The sequence below is a fragment of the Arachis ipaensis genome, chromosome B6 (genome assembly GCF_059453495.1).
Source record: "Arachis ipaensis isolate K30076 ecotype BB chromosome B6, ASM5945349v1, whole genome shotgun sequence".
NCBI classification, from domain to species: Eukaryota; Viridiplantae; Streptophyta; class Magnoliopsida; order Fabales; family Fabaceae; genus Arachis; species Arachis ipaensis.
Window position 1 is genome coordinate 44,752,719 of NC_142441.1, and position 17,185 is coordinate 44,769,903.

General features: G+C 35.4%; 1 protein-coding gene and 1 non-coding gene across 2 annotated transcripts; one reads left to right on the plus strand and one right to left on the minus strand.

The window, feature by feature from the left end:
• The first annotated feature begins 9,413 nt into the window (after positions 1–9,413).
• On the plus strand, positions 9,414–11,840 carry LOC148555373 (uncharacterized). Its single transcript, XM_088490640.1, has 2 exons — positions 9,414–11,114; positions 11,367–11,840. The coding sequence occupies exons 1-2, from the start codon at positions 9,414–9,416 to the stop codon at positions 11,838–11,840; spliced, it is 2,175 nt and encodes a 724-aa protein (XP_088346766.1).
• A 2,108-nt stretch (positions 11,841–13,948) lies between these two features.
• On the minus strand, positions 13,949–14,056 carry LOC148555374 (small nucleolar RNA R71). The gene has a single exon (XR_015888060.1). It is a non-coding gene; the product is annotated as a small nucleolar RNA R71 (small nucleolar RNA).
• Between the last annotated feature and the right edge of the window lie 3,129 nt (positions 14,057–17,185).

Consider the following 17,185-nt stretch of genomic DNA (forward strand, 5'->3'; position numbering starts at 1 on the left):
TCATATCGGATGCTACTATGACATTGTAAACATTGCTCCTACTCCTAACTTAGTAACTCCTTTCTATTTATAGGATTTGTTTATGATAAAAAAAAAAGTATAAATAGATTCTTTAAGGACTAAGAAAAATATACTATTTTTGTGGCGATGATGATTTTTTTATACTAGTTTTCAATATTACATACATGCCCTTTGAATTAGTAAAATTATAATGAATGAAATAGAAGATAATCCTAGAATTTTTACGATATAAATTTAGTGAGAAAAAAAGTAGAATTATTTGTGATAAACATGTATTTAGTAAGATTAATTTATTATATATATATGAAAGTAAATATTAAAATTAAGTAAAAAAATAATTAGTTATTTCTTTATTTTTTATATTGATAAAAGAAAAGAAAATTAGTATTAATTTTATTTGTTTTGTTTTGTTTTATTAATAGTAAAAAATATAATAATACTACATAGTCAATAAATATTATTATTATGGGTTAGTATTTAACCAGTAATAATTTACATGCATATTCATAAGAGTTTATACATAGAGTATATAATTTTCACATATATTTTACCAGAATTTGTATATATGAATTAATACAAATTACACTTACATTTACTAGAATTTGAACATAAATTAAAAAAATTTATTTTTTAAAGATGATTTAATATTTATGTTGATTAAATACTGACTAAAATTGTTAAAATTCAATTTTTTTTTAACAAAATTATTAGCAAAAGCAAATATCAAATTCGAAACCCTTTTTTACAACTGTGTAATTTGTATATATTCAAACTGATTAGTTGATAAATATTAGTATCTACATATATCATGAGTAATATAAATATTTAAAATACAATGATATTATTTAATTACTCTAATTATTATTCATATAATACTATTAGTTAAGTAAATATAGTCAAGTCTTTAATTATTTTTAATATATTTAAACAATTTAATTTTGATACACTAACAGTAAAGTAATTTTATATATCAACAAAAATAACTTTTTTTTTTAATATTAACCGTACGAATAGTTATCCAAAAGAATAAATATGATTGTACAACACGATGAGTGTATCAAAATTAAATTCTATTTAAAATAAAAAAAAATTCAACCTTTGTTTAATTTTAAATTAATACGGTAATTAAGAACAAAGAGGTTGTACATATATAGATCACGGTCTAGTTACTTTTTTTTTTTCAAAGTTAGAAGTGAGACTTGAATTTGAAATTTCTAAATGAGGATGGAGAAACTATGTCATTTGAGTTATAGCTTGATGGCCACGGTCTAACTACTTTTAATCCTTCTAAAATTAATAAAAAAAATATATTAATCAAACTTACACTCTTAATATAAAATCTATATTTTCATAAAAATATATATACGTATGATAAATAAATATCTAAATTTAAAATTTCTCTCTTTTACATACAAATACTAGTTTTATCAATTAGTTTTCTAATAATAAAAGATAGTTGTAATAGTTAATTTAGTTAATTTAGTTGTACTCGTTATTTTAGTTTTGTTAATAATAAGTATTTTTAAAAAATTTAAAAGTTTTTATTGGATCAATAATTACAGTTAAAATAACGAGTATACTAACTTTTTTATTCACATTAACGAGTATACTAACTTTTTTATTCAATTATGTGAATTTAATGGATTTTTTTTTAAACAAAATTAATTGACATATTAGAAGGACTACATTTAAAATTTAAATACATTTATGATTAACTATGATGTTTTAAAATTGAATAAAGTTCTACATCCAAGTCATAATTCTAATCAAATCTAAGTAAGTATTTTAAATTTACGTGCGTATGTTTTACTGCCATCGCTTCTTCTTCTTTCAAATTGGCGCTTGCAGGTTCTTCTTTTCTGATGCTGCGTCTTCTTCTTCTTTTCCTTTTTTGATATCTTTCTCTTTCGTTATCGTCATCACCAACAATGCCAACATTTTACTAACATTTTTATTGGTTCTAATTTTCTCTATCATTAATTAATTTTGGTTCATTTCTTTGTTTATTGGAGGTTCATTTGGATTTAGAAATGAATTCGATGTATTTTTATTGATAATTGAGTCTTTTTTATTGCTTGTTCAAATCTGAACTAATTTCGATTTATTTGTCAATTAATTGAGGTTCACTTGATGCTGCTAATAAGTATTGACCAAATTTTTTATTCCTTAAGTAATTTTAGTTCATTTCTTAGTTTAATTGAGATTCATTTAGATCCAGAAATGAATTCGATGTATTTTTGTTGATTATTGAGTCTTTTTTACTACTTGTTCAAACCTGAACTAATTTCAATTCATTTATGTGTTAATTGAGGTTCACTTGATGCTGTTGATAAGTATTGACCAAATTTTTTATTCTCATTTGGATCCAAAAATGAATTCGATGTGTTTCTATTGATGATTGAGTCTTTTTTACTACTTGTTCAAATCTGAACTAATTTCGAATCATTTATGTGTTAATTGAGGTTCACTTGATGCTGCTGATAAGTATTGACCAAATTTTTTTATTCCTTAAATAATTTTGGTTCATTTCTTTGTTTAATTGAGGTTCATTTGGATATATCCAAAATGAATTTGATGTGTTTTTGTTGATAATTGAGTCTTTTTTTACTACTTGTTCAAATCTGAACTAATTTCGAATCATTTGTGTGTTGATTGAGGTTCACTTGATGCTGCTGATAAGTATTGACCAAATTTTTTTATTCCTTAAATAATTTTGGTTCATTTCTTTGTTTAATTGAGGTTCACTTGGATATATCCAAAATGAATTTGATGTGTTTTTGTTGATAATTGAGTCTTTTTTTACTACTTATTCAAATCTGAACTAATATAAGTTCATTTGTGTGTTAATTAAGGTTCACTTGATGCTGCTGATGATAAGTATTGACCAAATTTTTTATTCCTTAAGTAATTTCGGTTTATTTCTTAGTTGAATTGAGGTTCATTTGGATCCAAAAATAAATTCGATGTATTTTTTTATGATTGAGTTTTTTTGATTGTTTGTTCAAATTTGAACTAATTTTAGTTCATTTGTTTGTTAATTGAGGTTCACTTTATGCTGCTAATAAGTATTGACTAAATTTTTTAGCAAAGAATAATGAAATTATTCATTATCACTTTATTCAATTGAATTATATTCCATTCAATTCCATTCAATTTGTCTTGAAATTTATCCCAATATTTGGGATAAATTGTTTATCGACAACACATCTGGACTGCAAATGAACCAAAATATTATTATAACAACACCATTATGTAATAACAAATGAATCAAAAATTGTGCATTCGATAAACTCAGAAACGCTTGTAATTTCGGTACATTTGCTCTCGTTGTCCTGTACAATTCAAAACTCGTCTTTTGCTTCGTCTTTTTCTTCTTTTTCATCTTTTTTTCTTCATCTTCTCTTTCTTATTTCATTTTCTCAAAAATTCCTCTTAATTTATTCTCTTGAGAAGAATAAAACCAAGAAAAAGAGAAAAATATCAAACAAAAAAAAAGAATAAAAGTTTATATTTGTACAAAAGTGTAAATCATAACATGTTACTAAAATAAAAATACTATTTTTTTTATCTAAATATTATTAAAAACTTATTTGAACACAACATTTATTGTTGATGACTTTGGATTATTGTCTTCATCTATAATTAAAACGTTTAGGCCATTGTAACTCTTAACTCTTGACAAAGCAACGTAAAGTTGCCCATGGGTGAATACTGATTTTGGCAAGTAAAGTTTTACATGTGATAATGATTTACCACATAATGAAATACTTTGATTTTTCAATGTTTTTCTCCTCATGTATAGTATCCTGTTAGTCAATAATGTCCAAGTTACATTCTAAATACAATTTGGTTTTCTAACACTATTAGATATCAATAGCATCACAAATAATTTTCTCAATTAATAACTAGACCTCATTAATAGCTGCAATGAATTTTCTATCATCACACAGTAGTCCCATAAAATAGAAAGCATTTTAGAAGCTATGATATGTAATCCCATTAACTATCCTAATAGACTCATATGTTGTGTAATTTTTTTGAATAGTTTACAAAATTCTCAGATAGTAGATATCACCTGTAGCCGGTGAAACATAGTTTAACCTCCCAATAGGATACTCTCTCTTGTGTGGATGTCATTTCCTTTTTTTTCAATCATAAACAAATTGATTTGGAAACTCAGCATACGCTAAAGTTTGACATGTTTCAAATTATTTGTTGGCTTCTATCCATGCTAAAAACATCGTACCTTTTCCTTTCTCTTATTTCATGATTTTTTTAATATTGTCATCGTCTTTAAAAATGATATTTTACTTTTTAGGCAAATAAAAGGTTAATCTCATCACTGAAGGCCATTTCCGATGAATATCATAAGTCAAAGTTCTCCACTCAGCCTCCTGTGTAAACAAATATCCGCAACAATAAAATTATTTGATCTCATATATAATACGTTTTTTTAAGTATGCTTATCTTTTATATTTTTAATATTAACGTACTAATAATAACATTTTAAATAAAAAAATAAAAAAATATTTATTCACCAAAAATTAGTTTTTTAAACAAATTAAAATCCTTCAAACACAAAAAAGTGTAATATTACAAAAATATTTATAACAAAATAAAGTTAAGATAACAATTTAAATAAAAAATACTAAAACAAATAAATTTAGATTTATAGAATAAAATCTTGAAACAAATCTAAATAAATAAATTTACATTGAAGTCAATATTAAAATTTCTAAATTTTATTTTTGTAACACCCAACTTCCGACACGTCATGACCAATGCCAAATGTTCAGGTGTTACTCGTCGTGCGAACCTACTTAGCTCTAGACTCAGATTTTTATAAATTAATATCAATAAAAGCCTTTATCGGTTTAATCGTGAATAAATTATTATTCGTGGATTAGCATTTAGTTACTCGCAAGGTTAGTTTCTTCAAAGTTGTCGTGTAAGAAAACACAAGGCAATAGAGAATAACATATATAAACATATATACAATATACACATGAGTTAAGTTCAAGGATACGTGTCATCTATCAAAGCCGAGTATCACACCAAGTTATATGTACAGATACAAAAGAAGAAATCTAAGTTGTCGCGAAACAGAAAAAAAACAAACACAGATATTCAAGGCACAAACATATATATAACAAGTAAATAGCATGCACAAGAAAGAAATGATAGTAAATAATTCACAAGAAAAAAATGGTAGTAATTAATAATTAATTAATTAATCATTTTCATTTTATAAAGATTCGTAAAGTATGTTTTTTTTAAAGTATGCTTATTTTTTATATTTTTAATATTAATATACTAATAATAATATTTTAAATAAAGAAATACAAAAAATATTTATTCATCAAAAATAATTTTATTAATAAATTGAAATCCTTCGAGCTCAAAAAAATTTATTACAAAAATATTAGAAGTTATAACAAAATTATAATTTAAAGACAAAATACTAAAATAAATAAATTTGAATATATAGAATAAAATCTTCAAACAAAATTAAATAAATAAATTTACATTAAAATTAATATTAAAATTCTTAAATTTCTTTTTACTTATCTATTATGTGTAAGTGTTTATATTTGAATTTTTAATTAAATGTTTATATTTAAATTTACATTGAAATTAAGTGTTTATACAACTGAAAAGCTATAAATCTTTAATTCGTATTTTTATAATTGACTCATAATTAAAGTTTTTTGAAACCTAATTGACTTTGATTTGAATTTAAAATAAAAATTTTAATAACTAACTAAAAAATAATATAATATAAACAAAATTATTATTGCTACACAAACACTAATTGAATAATTATTAATTATTATTTTTATTATTAGGTGAAAACTAATTCGCAATTAGCTATAAATCCTAAGTGATAAAAGTAATTCTACTCAATTCGAAAGATGATGAAAAGTATCTTTTAATTATTATTTAAATAAAATTATAATTGTTATTACGTGAACCTACTTAATTCATCTATAAAATTAAATTAAAGAGATTTTTTATCTTTCTATTTAGTTTATTTAAATAGAACTTAGTTTTTTCAAAAATCACAATAATTACGAAAACTTATTAACTAAGGAATAAATTTAAATTAATTTTTTGAAAATTTTAATTTATTAGTTTAGTAATATAAGATAACTACAATAATCAATAATTAAAAAGAGTAATTTATAAATAACTTAAAATTTAAAAAGTAACAACTTAAGCAAATAACTTAAAATTTAAAAAATAGCAATCTAAGCAAAACAACTTAAGCAAATAACTTGAAATTAAAAAAAATATCTTAAACAAATAATAATTTATAAATAAAATTTTAAAAAATTATAGTGAACAACCTAAACAAATAATAATTTATAATTTTTAAAAATTTATAGTACCAACACCTAAGTAAATAATTTGTTCAACAATATTAAAAACTAAATACCCAACAACCTAAGAAAGCGTATTAAAAATTTAAAAATTTACAACCTAATCAAATAATGAGTTATAATTTATAAATAAAATTTTTAGTGATGACAGCTAAGCAAATAATTAGTTCAACAATATTAAAAACTAAATACCCAACAACTTAAGAAAGCGTATTTAAAAATTCAAAAGTAACAACCTAAGCAAATAATAAGTTATAATTTATAAATAAAATATTTAAAAAATTTTAATGACGACACTTAAGCACATAAATTCCCAAACTCAATATATGAGAGCTACGTCAGCATAAGAGATCTCCAGTTGTATTACTATAACGATTACTATAAAGATAAAGATTTCTCTTAGCAAAATTTAGATAATTAAATAATATTATTTTTTTAAATTAATTTTTTTAAAAATTTTAATTTATGAGCAAATAACTTCAAATTAAAAAGTAACAATTTAAGTAAATAATAATTTCTGATTTAAAAGAGTAATATGTAAATAACTTAAAATTTAAAAAATAACAACCTAAGCAAATAACTTAAAATTTAAAAAATAACTACCTAAACAAAATAACCTGAAATTTAAAAAATAACAAGTTAAGTAAAACAACCTAAGCAAATAATTTAAATTTAAAAAATAGTAACCTAAGTAAATAATAATTTATAATTTATAAATAAAATTCTAAAAATTTCTAGTAATGACATCTAAGCAAATAAATTTCCAAACTCAACTTATGAACTACGTCATAAGAGCTTTCCAATTGTATTATTATAAAGATAAAGATAAAGATTATAAGAACTTCTCAATTATATTATTACAAAGATACCGGTGTTTTAGTAAGTTTTAACGATTGATTTTAATTTTATATATATATATATATAAAAGATCAAGTTAAAAATCAATGAAACACTGTTACGGATCTGGGCCACAGATCCCGAGCCCGAGGTTGGACCCAAACCCGGCTTCCCGGGCCCGACCCGCCTCTCTCCTCTAGAAGGCCCAAAAACCGGCCCTCTAGAACTCTCAACCGACTTTCGAAATCAAACGCCTCCCTTATCTTAGCCAAATAAGATAAGATAAGATATTCACCATCACCTATAAATAGAGGACCCACGTCTTTCCAAGTATTCATTCATCCCTCACGCCTTCTACCTCTTAGATCCATTCTGACTTGAGCGTCGGAGTGTCTTTGCAGGTACCTCCCCCCATTGCTCCAGTCAAGTGATCCGGCATCCGCCTCGACCCGCAAGTTCCCGATCCATCTCTCAACCCGTACCGGAGACTTCCAGTACATTGGCGCCGTCTGTGGGGAATTGCGCCGACTAAGCCGGAATGGGGGACGTACTGGAAGAAGCCTCCTCAAGCCGGGAGGACTCTCAACCAAAGAATCCGATCCCAGAACACCAAGAGGTCACAAACTAGGGAAGGATAGCAAGTATTGTCCACCATACAAACGACCATATCATCACGGAACCGCGAATCCCCGAGAAAACGGGGGATAAAGCGGCACAAATCATCCAAGATCTCTGCCTTCGGGTCCAGGAACTCGAAGGCAAATTGGCCAGCAAGGAAAGACACAACAACGAACACGGAAGCCACGCAACTTCCAGGTCAAAATCTCGCCACGGCAGATCGCCGACTCGGCGACACGATAGAAGAGACGGTCGCAGCACCTCGCGCACCCACGGGAGAGAGAAATCACCAGAACGGCGATACAGCAAAAGACACAACCGCAACACTTCCCGAGACCCGAGTCGTCAGCACGACTCGGACGAAGATCGGCGCCACCGAGATACTAAACGCACAAGAAACGACCACACAATAATGGGAGCTACTCCTTTCACAGAAAGGATCTTAAGAGCAAAACTCCCTAAAGGTTTCGACAAACCCACCGACATGAAGTACGACGGAACCAAGGATCCCCAAGAACATCTAACGGCCTTCGAGGCCAGGATGAACCTAGAAGGAGCAGCCGACGCGGTCCGATGTAGGGCCTTCCTAGTAACTTTAGCGGGGCCAGCAATCAAGTGGTTCAACGCCCTCCCAAACGGATCCATAACTAGCTTCCACGACATCTCGTGAAAATTCATGGCCCAATTCACAACTAGAATCACTAAAGCCAAACACCCCATCAGCCTACTAGGGGTCACCCAGAAACAAGAAGAATCCACAAGGAAGTACCTCGACCGCTTCAACGATGAATGCCTAACGGTCGACGGACTCACGGATTCCGTCGCAAGCCTCTGCCTAATCAACGGGCTCATGAATGAAGATTTTCGCAAACACCTCACCACCAAACCAGTATGGAGTATGGACCATGCACGAGATCCAGAACGTCGCCAGAGATTACATCAATGATGAGGAAGTCAGCCAGGTCGTCGCCGCCAATAAACGGCAACACGGCAACACCCAGCACGGTAGCTCGGCGCCCCGACATAACCCACCACCCAGAGAAAATCAGAGGGACCACCCTAAGCCAACAAACGCCAACCGACCGCCCAGAATCGGCAAGTTCTCTAATTACACACCCTTGACAGCCCCAATTACCGAGATATACCACCAAATAACGGACAAGGGTATCATCCCAAAAGCTCGGCAAATGAAAGAAAGAACGGGCGGCAGCAAAACCTTTTACTCTGACTACCACCGAGGATACGGGCACAGGACACAAGACTGTTTTGACCTCAAGGACGCCCTCGAACAAGCCATAAGGGACGGAAAACTCCCAGAGTTCGCTAAAATCATCAGGCAACCAAAGCGCACGGAAAAAGATAGGTCGCCAGAGAGAGAAGGGCGCAACCCGAGGACACAAAAACAAACCCCCAGAGAAAAGCTCAGAAGACGACCCGACCATAATAGTAAATGTTATCACAGGCAAGGACGTATTAAGTAAATCAAAATCAACACTAAAAAAGGACCTCAAAATCCTGGCCGTCAGGGACCAAGCTCCAACCACAACCACCGGTAAAATGATAACTTTCCTACCCGAGGACTGCCAGCATGGCACCTCGGCTGAAGACGCCCCTTTTGTCATCTCAGCAAGAATCGGAATAGGACTCGTTCGAAGAATACTGGTGGACACCGACGCAGACTCCAACATCCTTTTCCGAGGAGCCTTCGACAAGCTCGGGCTCCGCAACGAAAATCTCCAAACACACCGCAACGGTGTCACGGGACTCGGGGACAACTTTCTCAAACCAGAAGGTTCCATCACCCTCCCCCTCACCATAGGAACAGGCAACCAAAGGATGACAATTCTATCTGAATTCGTGGTCCTAGAAGACTCCACTGCTTACAACGTCATCCTCGGAAGAAAAACAATCAATGATTTCTCGGCCATCATCTTTACCAAATACCTCCTTATGAAGTTCATAACGGAGGACGGCTCCATCGAAACCATCCATGGAGACCGGGAAGTCGCGGCAGAATGCAACAACACCAGCCTAGCTCTACGAAAAAAATCCCGCGACGCGGCTGGGATATTCCTAGCCGACCTGGACGCCCGACAAGACGGCCAACCTAGGCCTGAACCGGAAGGCGACATGGAAAAACTACAAGTAGGGCAAACCAAGGACGAATACACCTTCATCAACAAGAACCTCCCATATGACCTTAAAGAAGACCTTTCCCAACTCTTAAAACTAAACAGAGACTTGTTCGCTTTTACACCAGCCGACATGCCGGGAATAGATCCCGACTTAATGTCCCACCGGCTAGCCGTAGATCCCAAGGCCAAACCCGTGGCACAAAGGAGACGGAAAATGTCGTCAGACCGAGCGGCCGAGGTCAAAAGACAAGTACAAGCCCTACTCGAAGCAAACTTCATCCGAGAACTACCCTACACGACGTGGTTAGCAAATGTCGTACTGGTAAAAAAGTCCAACAGAAAGTGGCGAATGTGTGTCGACTACACGGACCTCAAGAAAGCCTGTCCTAAAGACGCTTTTCCCCTACCAAACATCGACGGATTGGTGGACGCCGCATCCGGACACCGATACCTCAGCTTCATGGACGCATACTCCGGCTATAATCAAATACCCATGCACCGACCCGACGAGGAAAAAATGGCATTCATCACCCCCGACGGAACGTACTGCTACACAGTCATGCCCTTCGGCTTGAAGAACGCCGGAGCCACCTACCAACGGCTCGTTAACAAAATATTTCAAGACCTGTCCGGAACCAAACTAGAAGTCTACATAGATGACATGCTCGCCAAGACCGACTCCGGCGATCAACTCATCAGCGACCTCAAGGTCATCATGAACACATTACGAAAGCACCAAATGCGACTCAACCCGACAAAATGCGCTTTCGGAATGGAGGCTGGGAAGTTTCTCGGCATCATGATCACACAACGCGGAGTTGAAGCCAACTCAGAAAAGTGTCGCGCTATCCTTGAAATGACAAGCCCAAAAAACGTAAACGACATCCAAAAGCTCACCGGCCGACTAACAGCACTATCTCGCTTTCTCGGAGCATCGGCTCAAAAAGCAATCCCCTTCTTCAAACTAATGAAAAAAGGAGCCCCCTTCAAATGGGAAGCAGAATGTGAAGAAGCTTTCCAATATTTCAAGAAAGTCCTAGCAGAACCACCAGTCCTCGCCAAACCCCAAACAGGGGAGACTCTCTACTTGTACCTCTCCATAACGGAAGAAGCACCCGCGGCGGCACTTATTCGCGAAAACGAAAAGAAAGAGCAAAAACCCATATACTTCATAAGCAAAGTCTTTCAAGACACGGAAACCCGCTACTCGCGCCTAGAAAAGCTAGCCTTCGCCCTCCTCACGGCCTCCCGACGTCTACAGCAATATTTTCAGGCCCACCCCGTGGTAGTTCGAACCGACCAAGCGGTTAAACAGGTACTACAAAAACCCGACCTAGCAGGTAGAATGCTAGCATGATCCATCGAACTATCCCAGTTCGATATCAAGTTCAAACCCCGATACGCGATCAAAGCACAAGCCATGGCCGACTTTATCGCCGAGATGACACCGGGAAACTCCACCCCCGAATCATGGAAACTACACGTTGACGGCTCCTCGAACGTCACTTTCGGAGGCACCGGAGTCATTCTCAAAAGTCAAAACAGAGTCGTGATCAAACAGTCAGTACGATACGAATTCCCAGTCTCAAATAACCAAGCAGAATATGAGGCCCTCCTGGCGGGCTTAGCCCTAGCCAAAGAAGTCGGAGCAAAGGGCCTGGAAATAAACACGGATTCACAAATAGTCAGTTCCCAAATTAACGGAGACTACCAAACGCGAGATCCCCTGCTACAACAGTACCTTGCCAAAGTTAACAAATTAAAGGAAGAATTCAATCACGTAACCATACGGCACGTCCCCAGGGAGCGTAACGCCAGGGCTGACCTCCTCTCTAAACTAGCCAGCTGATAAACCACTATTTTATGGTTTATATTGTGTTTAATTGTGTGATTTTATCATGATCCTTACCCACTTATTCATTAAATTAGCATGCATTTAGATTTCCTTCCTGAATTTATTACATGTTTGAAAACTGCTTCCTAGAGACTTTAATTATTTATTTTTAATTCTCCTTTATTCCATTCGATGCCATGATCTGTGTGTAAAGTGTTTCAGACTTTATAGGGCATGAATGAGTTGGAGATTAGAAAGGAAGCTAGCAAAAATGGAAGGAACACAAGAATTTGAGGAGATAACCAACGAGAAGTGACGCGGTCGCATGGCTCATGCGACTGCACGAAGGAGAGCAAATCGCAGCGACGCGGCCGCATGGCTCACGCGGTCGCGCGGATTGGAAAGCCCAAGCGACGCGGTAGCGTGGATGACGCGAACGCGTGGCGAGGAAAAACGCGAATGACGCGTCCGCATGGATGACGCGATCGCGTGACATGTGCGATCTGCATAATCTGTAGAATTCGTTGGGGGCGATTTTGGACCCCATTTTGGCCCAGTTTTCGGCCCGGAACAGCAAACCAGAGTCAGAGAACATGCAGAAACAAAAGACACATTCATTCAGTAGTTTTAGAGCTAGTTTTTTTCACTCTCTTAGGTTTTCCTCTCTAGGTTTTTAGGATTTTAATTTTTCAATTGGTCTTAGCACTAGAACATTGAGAAGAGTTATTTCCTCATCAAGACTTCATCATTCTAGTTTGTTTTCTTAACTTGGTTTTATTCTTCCATGTTCTTTGTTTTGTTCAATTTTGTCATTCAGATACTTTTATGATTATTTAATGCAAGGATTATTTCATTTTAATTCAATTTCAATTCCAATAATCATGTCTTCTTTTAATTCCCTTTCATGTGCTATGGATTCTTTATTTACAATGCGTGAGTAGTTTCCTTACTTGATGGGGAGTTGATTAAAAGGAACTCTTGAGTTGGAAGGATTGAAAGAAAATTTGTAATTGGGTTAAATGTTGGATTGCTATCCTGTCACCAACGCCAATCCCTTTGAACTAAGTGGGTTGCAACTTGTAAACAGATCTGGTATTCCAACTTGTTTGACTTTCCCTTACCTAGTAAAGGACAACCAAACAGAATAACCATTAATTATAAATTAATCTTACAATCGCACCATCAATAGTAGAAATTCCAACCAATCAACTCCTAGTCAAGGCTTTTATTCATATTATTTAAATTTTCTCAATTTACATCCCAATTTACTTAGCTCAACTTCTTGGAACATCTGATTAATAAGATTGCACACTTTTCTGCAACTCGTTGGGAGACGACCTGGGACTTAAAACTCCCAGTAATTTTAATTGAAATTCTCTATGACATACTTTTAAATTGATAGGCAGATTTTCGGTGAGTTAAGAACTATACTTGCAACGTAACCATTTTAATAATTTTTAATTCACCAGCTTCTGCGTCCCATAAATTTTTGGCGCCGTTGCCGGGGAGTTGCAATAGAGTGCTAATTTTATTAATTAGAATTTATTTATTTGCATTTTATTTAATTTTGCTACTATGAGCTGCATGTTTCTTCCGTCAAATGACGCGTTCACTTCCTGATCCGCGCTTGCTAATATTCGATCCTGAAATTAAAAGGACTATTTCACGAATAAGGCGAGGGCGGATCTGAAAGTGAATCTGAGGAAGAAACCAGCCCCCGTTCTATTGATTCGGTTGTTTTACGTGCAGAAAACATGGCAGCTAGAAGAGTTACCATTCAGGAGGAAGGAGCTCCTGATTTTACAATGCAACCGTTTCAAGCGCATCATCCAGCGGTAGCTACAGATTTTGAAATAAAGACTGCACTGTTAAATTTGATGCCCAAGTTTCATGGCCTACCTGCTCAAGAGCCTATCAAGCACTTGAGAGATTTCCAGGCAGCCTGTTCTACTGTCAGGCGTGATGGCACTGATGAAACTTCAATTCTGCTGAAAGCTTTTCCGTTCTCTCTTGAGGGAAAAGCAAGAGAGTGGTACTACACTCAACCTCTAGCAAATGTATCCAACTGGGATACACTCAGAAAGGAGTTTCTGGAGAAATTCTTTCCATCTGAAGTTACTGATAAACTGAGAAAGGATATCTCTACGATTGTTCAGGATGACAATGAGACTCTCTTCGAATACTGGGAGTGTTTCAATAATCTTCTGGAAGCATGCCCCCACCACATGATTGATAAGATCGTACTACTCAGCTATATCACATAAGGTATGAGGCCCCAAGATAAGACCACATTGGAAAGTGCCAGCAATGGGTCTATGAAGAAGTACAAGACCACTGATGAAGCTTGGCAATTGATCAGTGATTTAGCTGAATCTACTCGGAACCACAAACAGAAGCAAGGCCGTTCAAAAGCCATTGCAGAAGTATCTTCTGGCAGAGAGACTGCTGCTCTAACTCAAAGCATCTGTGAGATGACCAACCTGCTGAAGCAAATGCAGTTGAATCAACAAGCTCAGCAAACTCAACCGCAGCAAAACCAACAACTAGTCCCACAAAGAATTTGCAGAATTTGTGCTGATTACAGCTATTACACTGATGAATGCCCGCAGCTCCAACAAGAAGACAACATGGTGGCATCCACTCACAACTTCTATGACCGCCCCAACCAAGGGTACAATCAAAGTGGAAATAATAACCATGGATGGCAGGACAATTCAAACCAGAATTGGAGGGACAACAATAACAGGGGAGGTAGAGATAATCAGGGAAATCAGAGGTGGAATAATAACAACAACAGGCAGCAAAATCAACCTTACCGAGCACCTCACCTGAGGCAAAACCAAGGACCACCGAATAATCAGCAGCAAACCTCTCAATTTACTCATTCTTCTGTATCTTCTAATGAAGATTTATTATAAGCTTTTGAGAAAAGACAATTGGCCATGGAAAGTACCATCGTGAACAGTATTAATGCCAGTCTGAATGGTCTCACCTCTACTCTGCAAGCTTTTATGACACAGCTTTGTTCAGCACAAAATTCCAGTAACCAACCTTCAAGCACCACTGGAATCCCCTCTCAACCATTACCTAATCCAAAGGGAGGCATTAATGCCATCACCCTGAGGTTTGGAACTACACTACAGGAGAGGAATCAGGAGGAACCAAACTCACCAGAATACGCCTCAGTTGAAGAGGTGGTGGGAATCGAAGATGTTGAAGAGGAAGAGGATATACAGGACATAGCTGAAGAAGAGATAGCTCAACCACAAGAAGAAGCACCAAAAGGCGCAGGCACCACGAAAACCACTGTTCCCATTCCATTTCCACAGCTTGCAAGGAAGTCCAGGAAGCAGCTGGAACCTGATCCTAAAATGGTGGAGATATTCAAAAAGGTCGAGGTAACTGTCCCCCTTTTTGATGTTATTCAGCAGGTACCTAAATATGCAAAGTTTCTAAAAGACTTATGTATCCATAAAGACAAGATTAATGAATTAGAAACTATTCCTTTAGGTAGTTCTATATCTGCTTTAATGGGAGGATTACCTGAAAAATGTAGTGATCCAGGTCCTTGCATAGTTAGTTGTACTATTGGTGGTGTAGTAATTTATGATTGCATGTGTGATTTAGGAGCATGTATCAGTATAATGCCTTTGTCCATATATGATGTTTTGAGGCTCCCTCCCTTAAAAAGGTCGGCAGCTCGTTTTGTGTTAGCAGATAAAAGCATTATTACAGTGGCTGGAGTTGCTGAAGATGTTTTTGTGAATATTAAAGGGCTCACATTTCCCACTGATTTTTATATCTTGGAGATGCCCCATAATGATTCAGATAAGCCATCATCGATCATACTTGGAAGACCATTCCTGAAGACATCAAAATTCAAATTGGATGCTTTTTCAGGAACATACTCCTTTGAAATAGATGGCCGCATAGTGATCTTCAATTTGAATGGAGTCATTAACAACCCCCAGAAGATCGTTCTATCTTCCAGTGTGATGTCATAGACGAAAGTGTGGCTGAAGTTCAAAAAGAAGAGTTTGAAGAGAGGCACACTCGACAAGGTCCGAGTGTGAGGACCCTCTTAACTGACAGTGAGGGCACTTCGTCATTTTCACGAGCTCCAGATAATCCAGAGCCTGCCCATGATCAAAAGTTAGAATTGAAACCTCTTCCTCCACACCTCAAATATGCTTATCTCGAGGACGAGCAGAAGCTTCCGGTTATTATTGCAAGAGACCTGACTTCTCAACAAGAAGAGCAGCTACTTGATGTGCTAAGGAAGCATAAGAAGGCAATTGGGTGGAGTTTGGCAGACATAGTGGGAATCAACCCTCAAGTATGCGAGCACAGAATATTTTTAGAAGAGGGAGCAAGACCTGTCCGTCAACCTCAGAGAAGATTGAATCCCACCATCTTAGAAGTTGTCAAGAAGGAGGTGACCAGACTATTGGAGGCCGGTATCATATACCCCATTTCAGACAGTGAATGGGTAAGCCCAGTACAAGTGGTGCCCAAGAAGTCCGGAGTCACTACCGTGAAGAATGAGCATGGAGAGCTCATAGCAACTAGAGTTCAGAATGCTTGGAGAGTCTGCATTGATTACAAGCCTCTCAACCAAGCTACCCGTAAGGATCACTACCTACTTCCATTCATTGATCAAATGCTGGATTGCCTGTCAGGTAAATCACATTACTGCTTTCTAGATGGTTACACAGGTTATTTCCAGATTCATATAGCTCCTGAGGATCAGGAAAAGACTACTTTTACATGTCCTTTTGGGACCTATGCTTATAAGAGAATGCCCTTTGGCTTGTGCAATGCACCAGCCACTTTTCAAAGGTGCATGATGAGTCTTTTCTCTGATCTTATTGAGGACTGTATGAAAGTTTTTATGGACGATTTTAGCATTTATGGTGATTCTTTTAGCCTTTGCTTAGATGGGTTATCTAGAGTATTAGATAGATGTGTTAATACAAACCTTGTATTGAATTTCGAAAAATGCCACTTTATGGTAAAACAAGGGATTGTATTAGGACATGTGGTATCTAATAATGGCATTTCTGTAGACCCAGCAAAGGTGAATGTTATTTCTAGTTTACCTTACCCCTCTTCTGTGAGGGAAGTCCGTTCGTTCCTTGGCCATGCAGGTTTCTACAGGAGATTTATTAAGGACTTTAGTAAGGTGGCACTTCCCTTATCCAGATTACTGCAGAAGGATATTGAGTTTGAGTTCAGTGAGGATTGCAAACAAACGTTTGATAAGCTGAAGACTGCTCTAATGTAAGCCCCAATTGTGAGAGGACCAGACTGGAACCAGCCGTTTGAAATCATGTGCGATGCTTCCAACCATGCAGTAGGAG

Excerpts from the sequence above, each read along its gene's own strand:
- LOC148555373 (XM_088490640.1), top strand. The coding sequence starts at position 9,414 with ATGATAACTTTCCTACCCGAGGACTGCCAGCATGGCACCTCGGCTGAA. Across the intron at positions 11,115-11,366 it reads CGGAAGAAGCACCCGCGGCG|TTCGATATCAAGTTCAAACC; the intron begins GCACTTATTCGC and ends GAACTATCCCAG.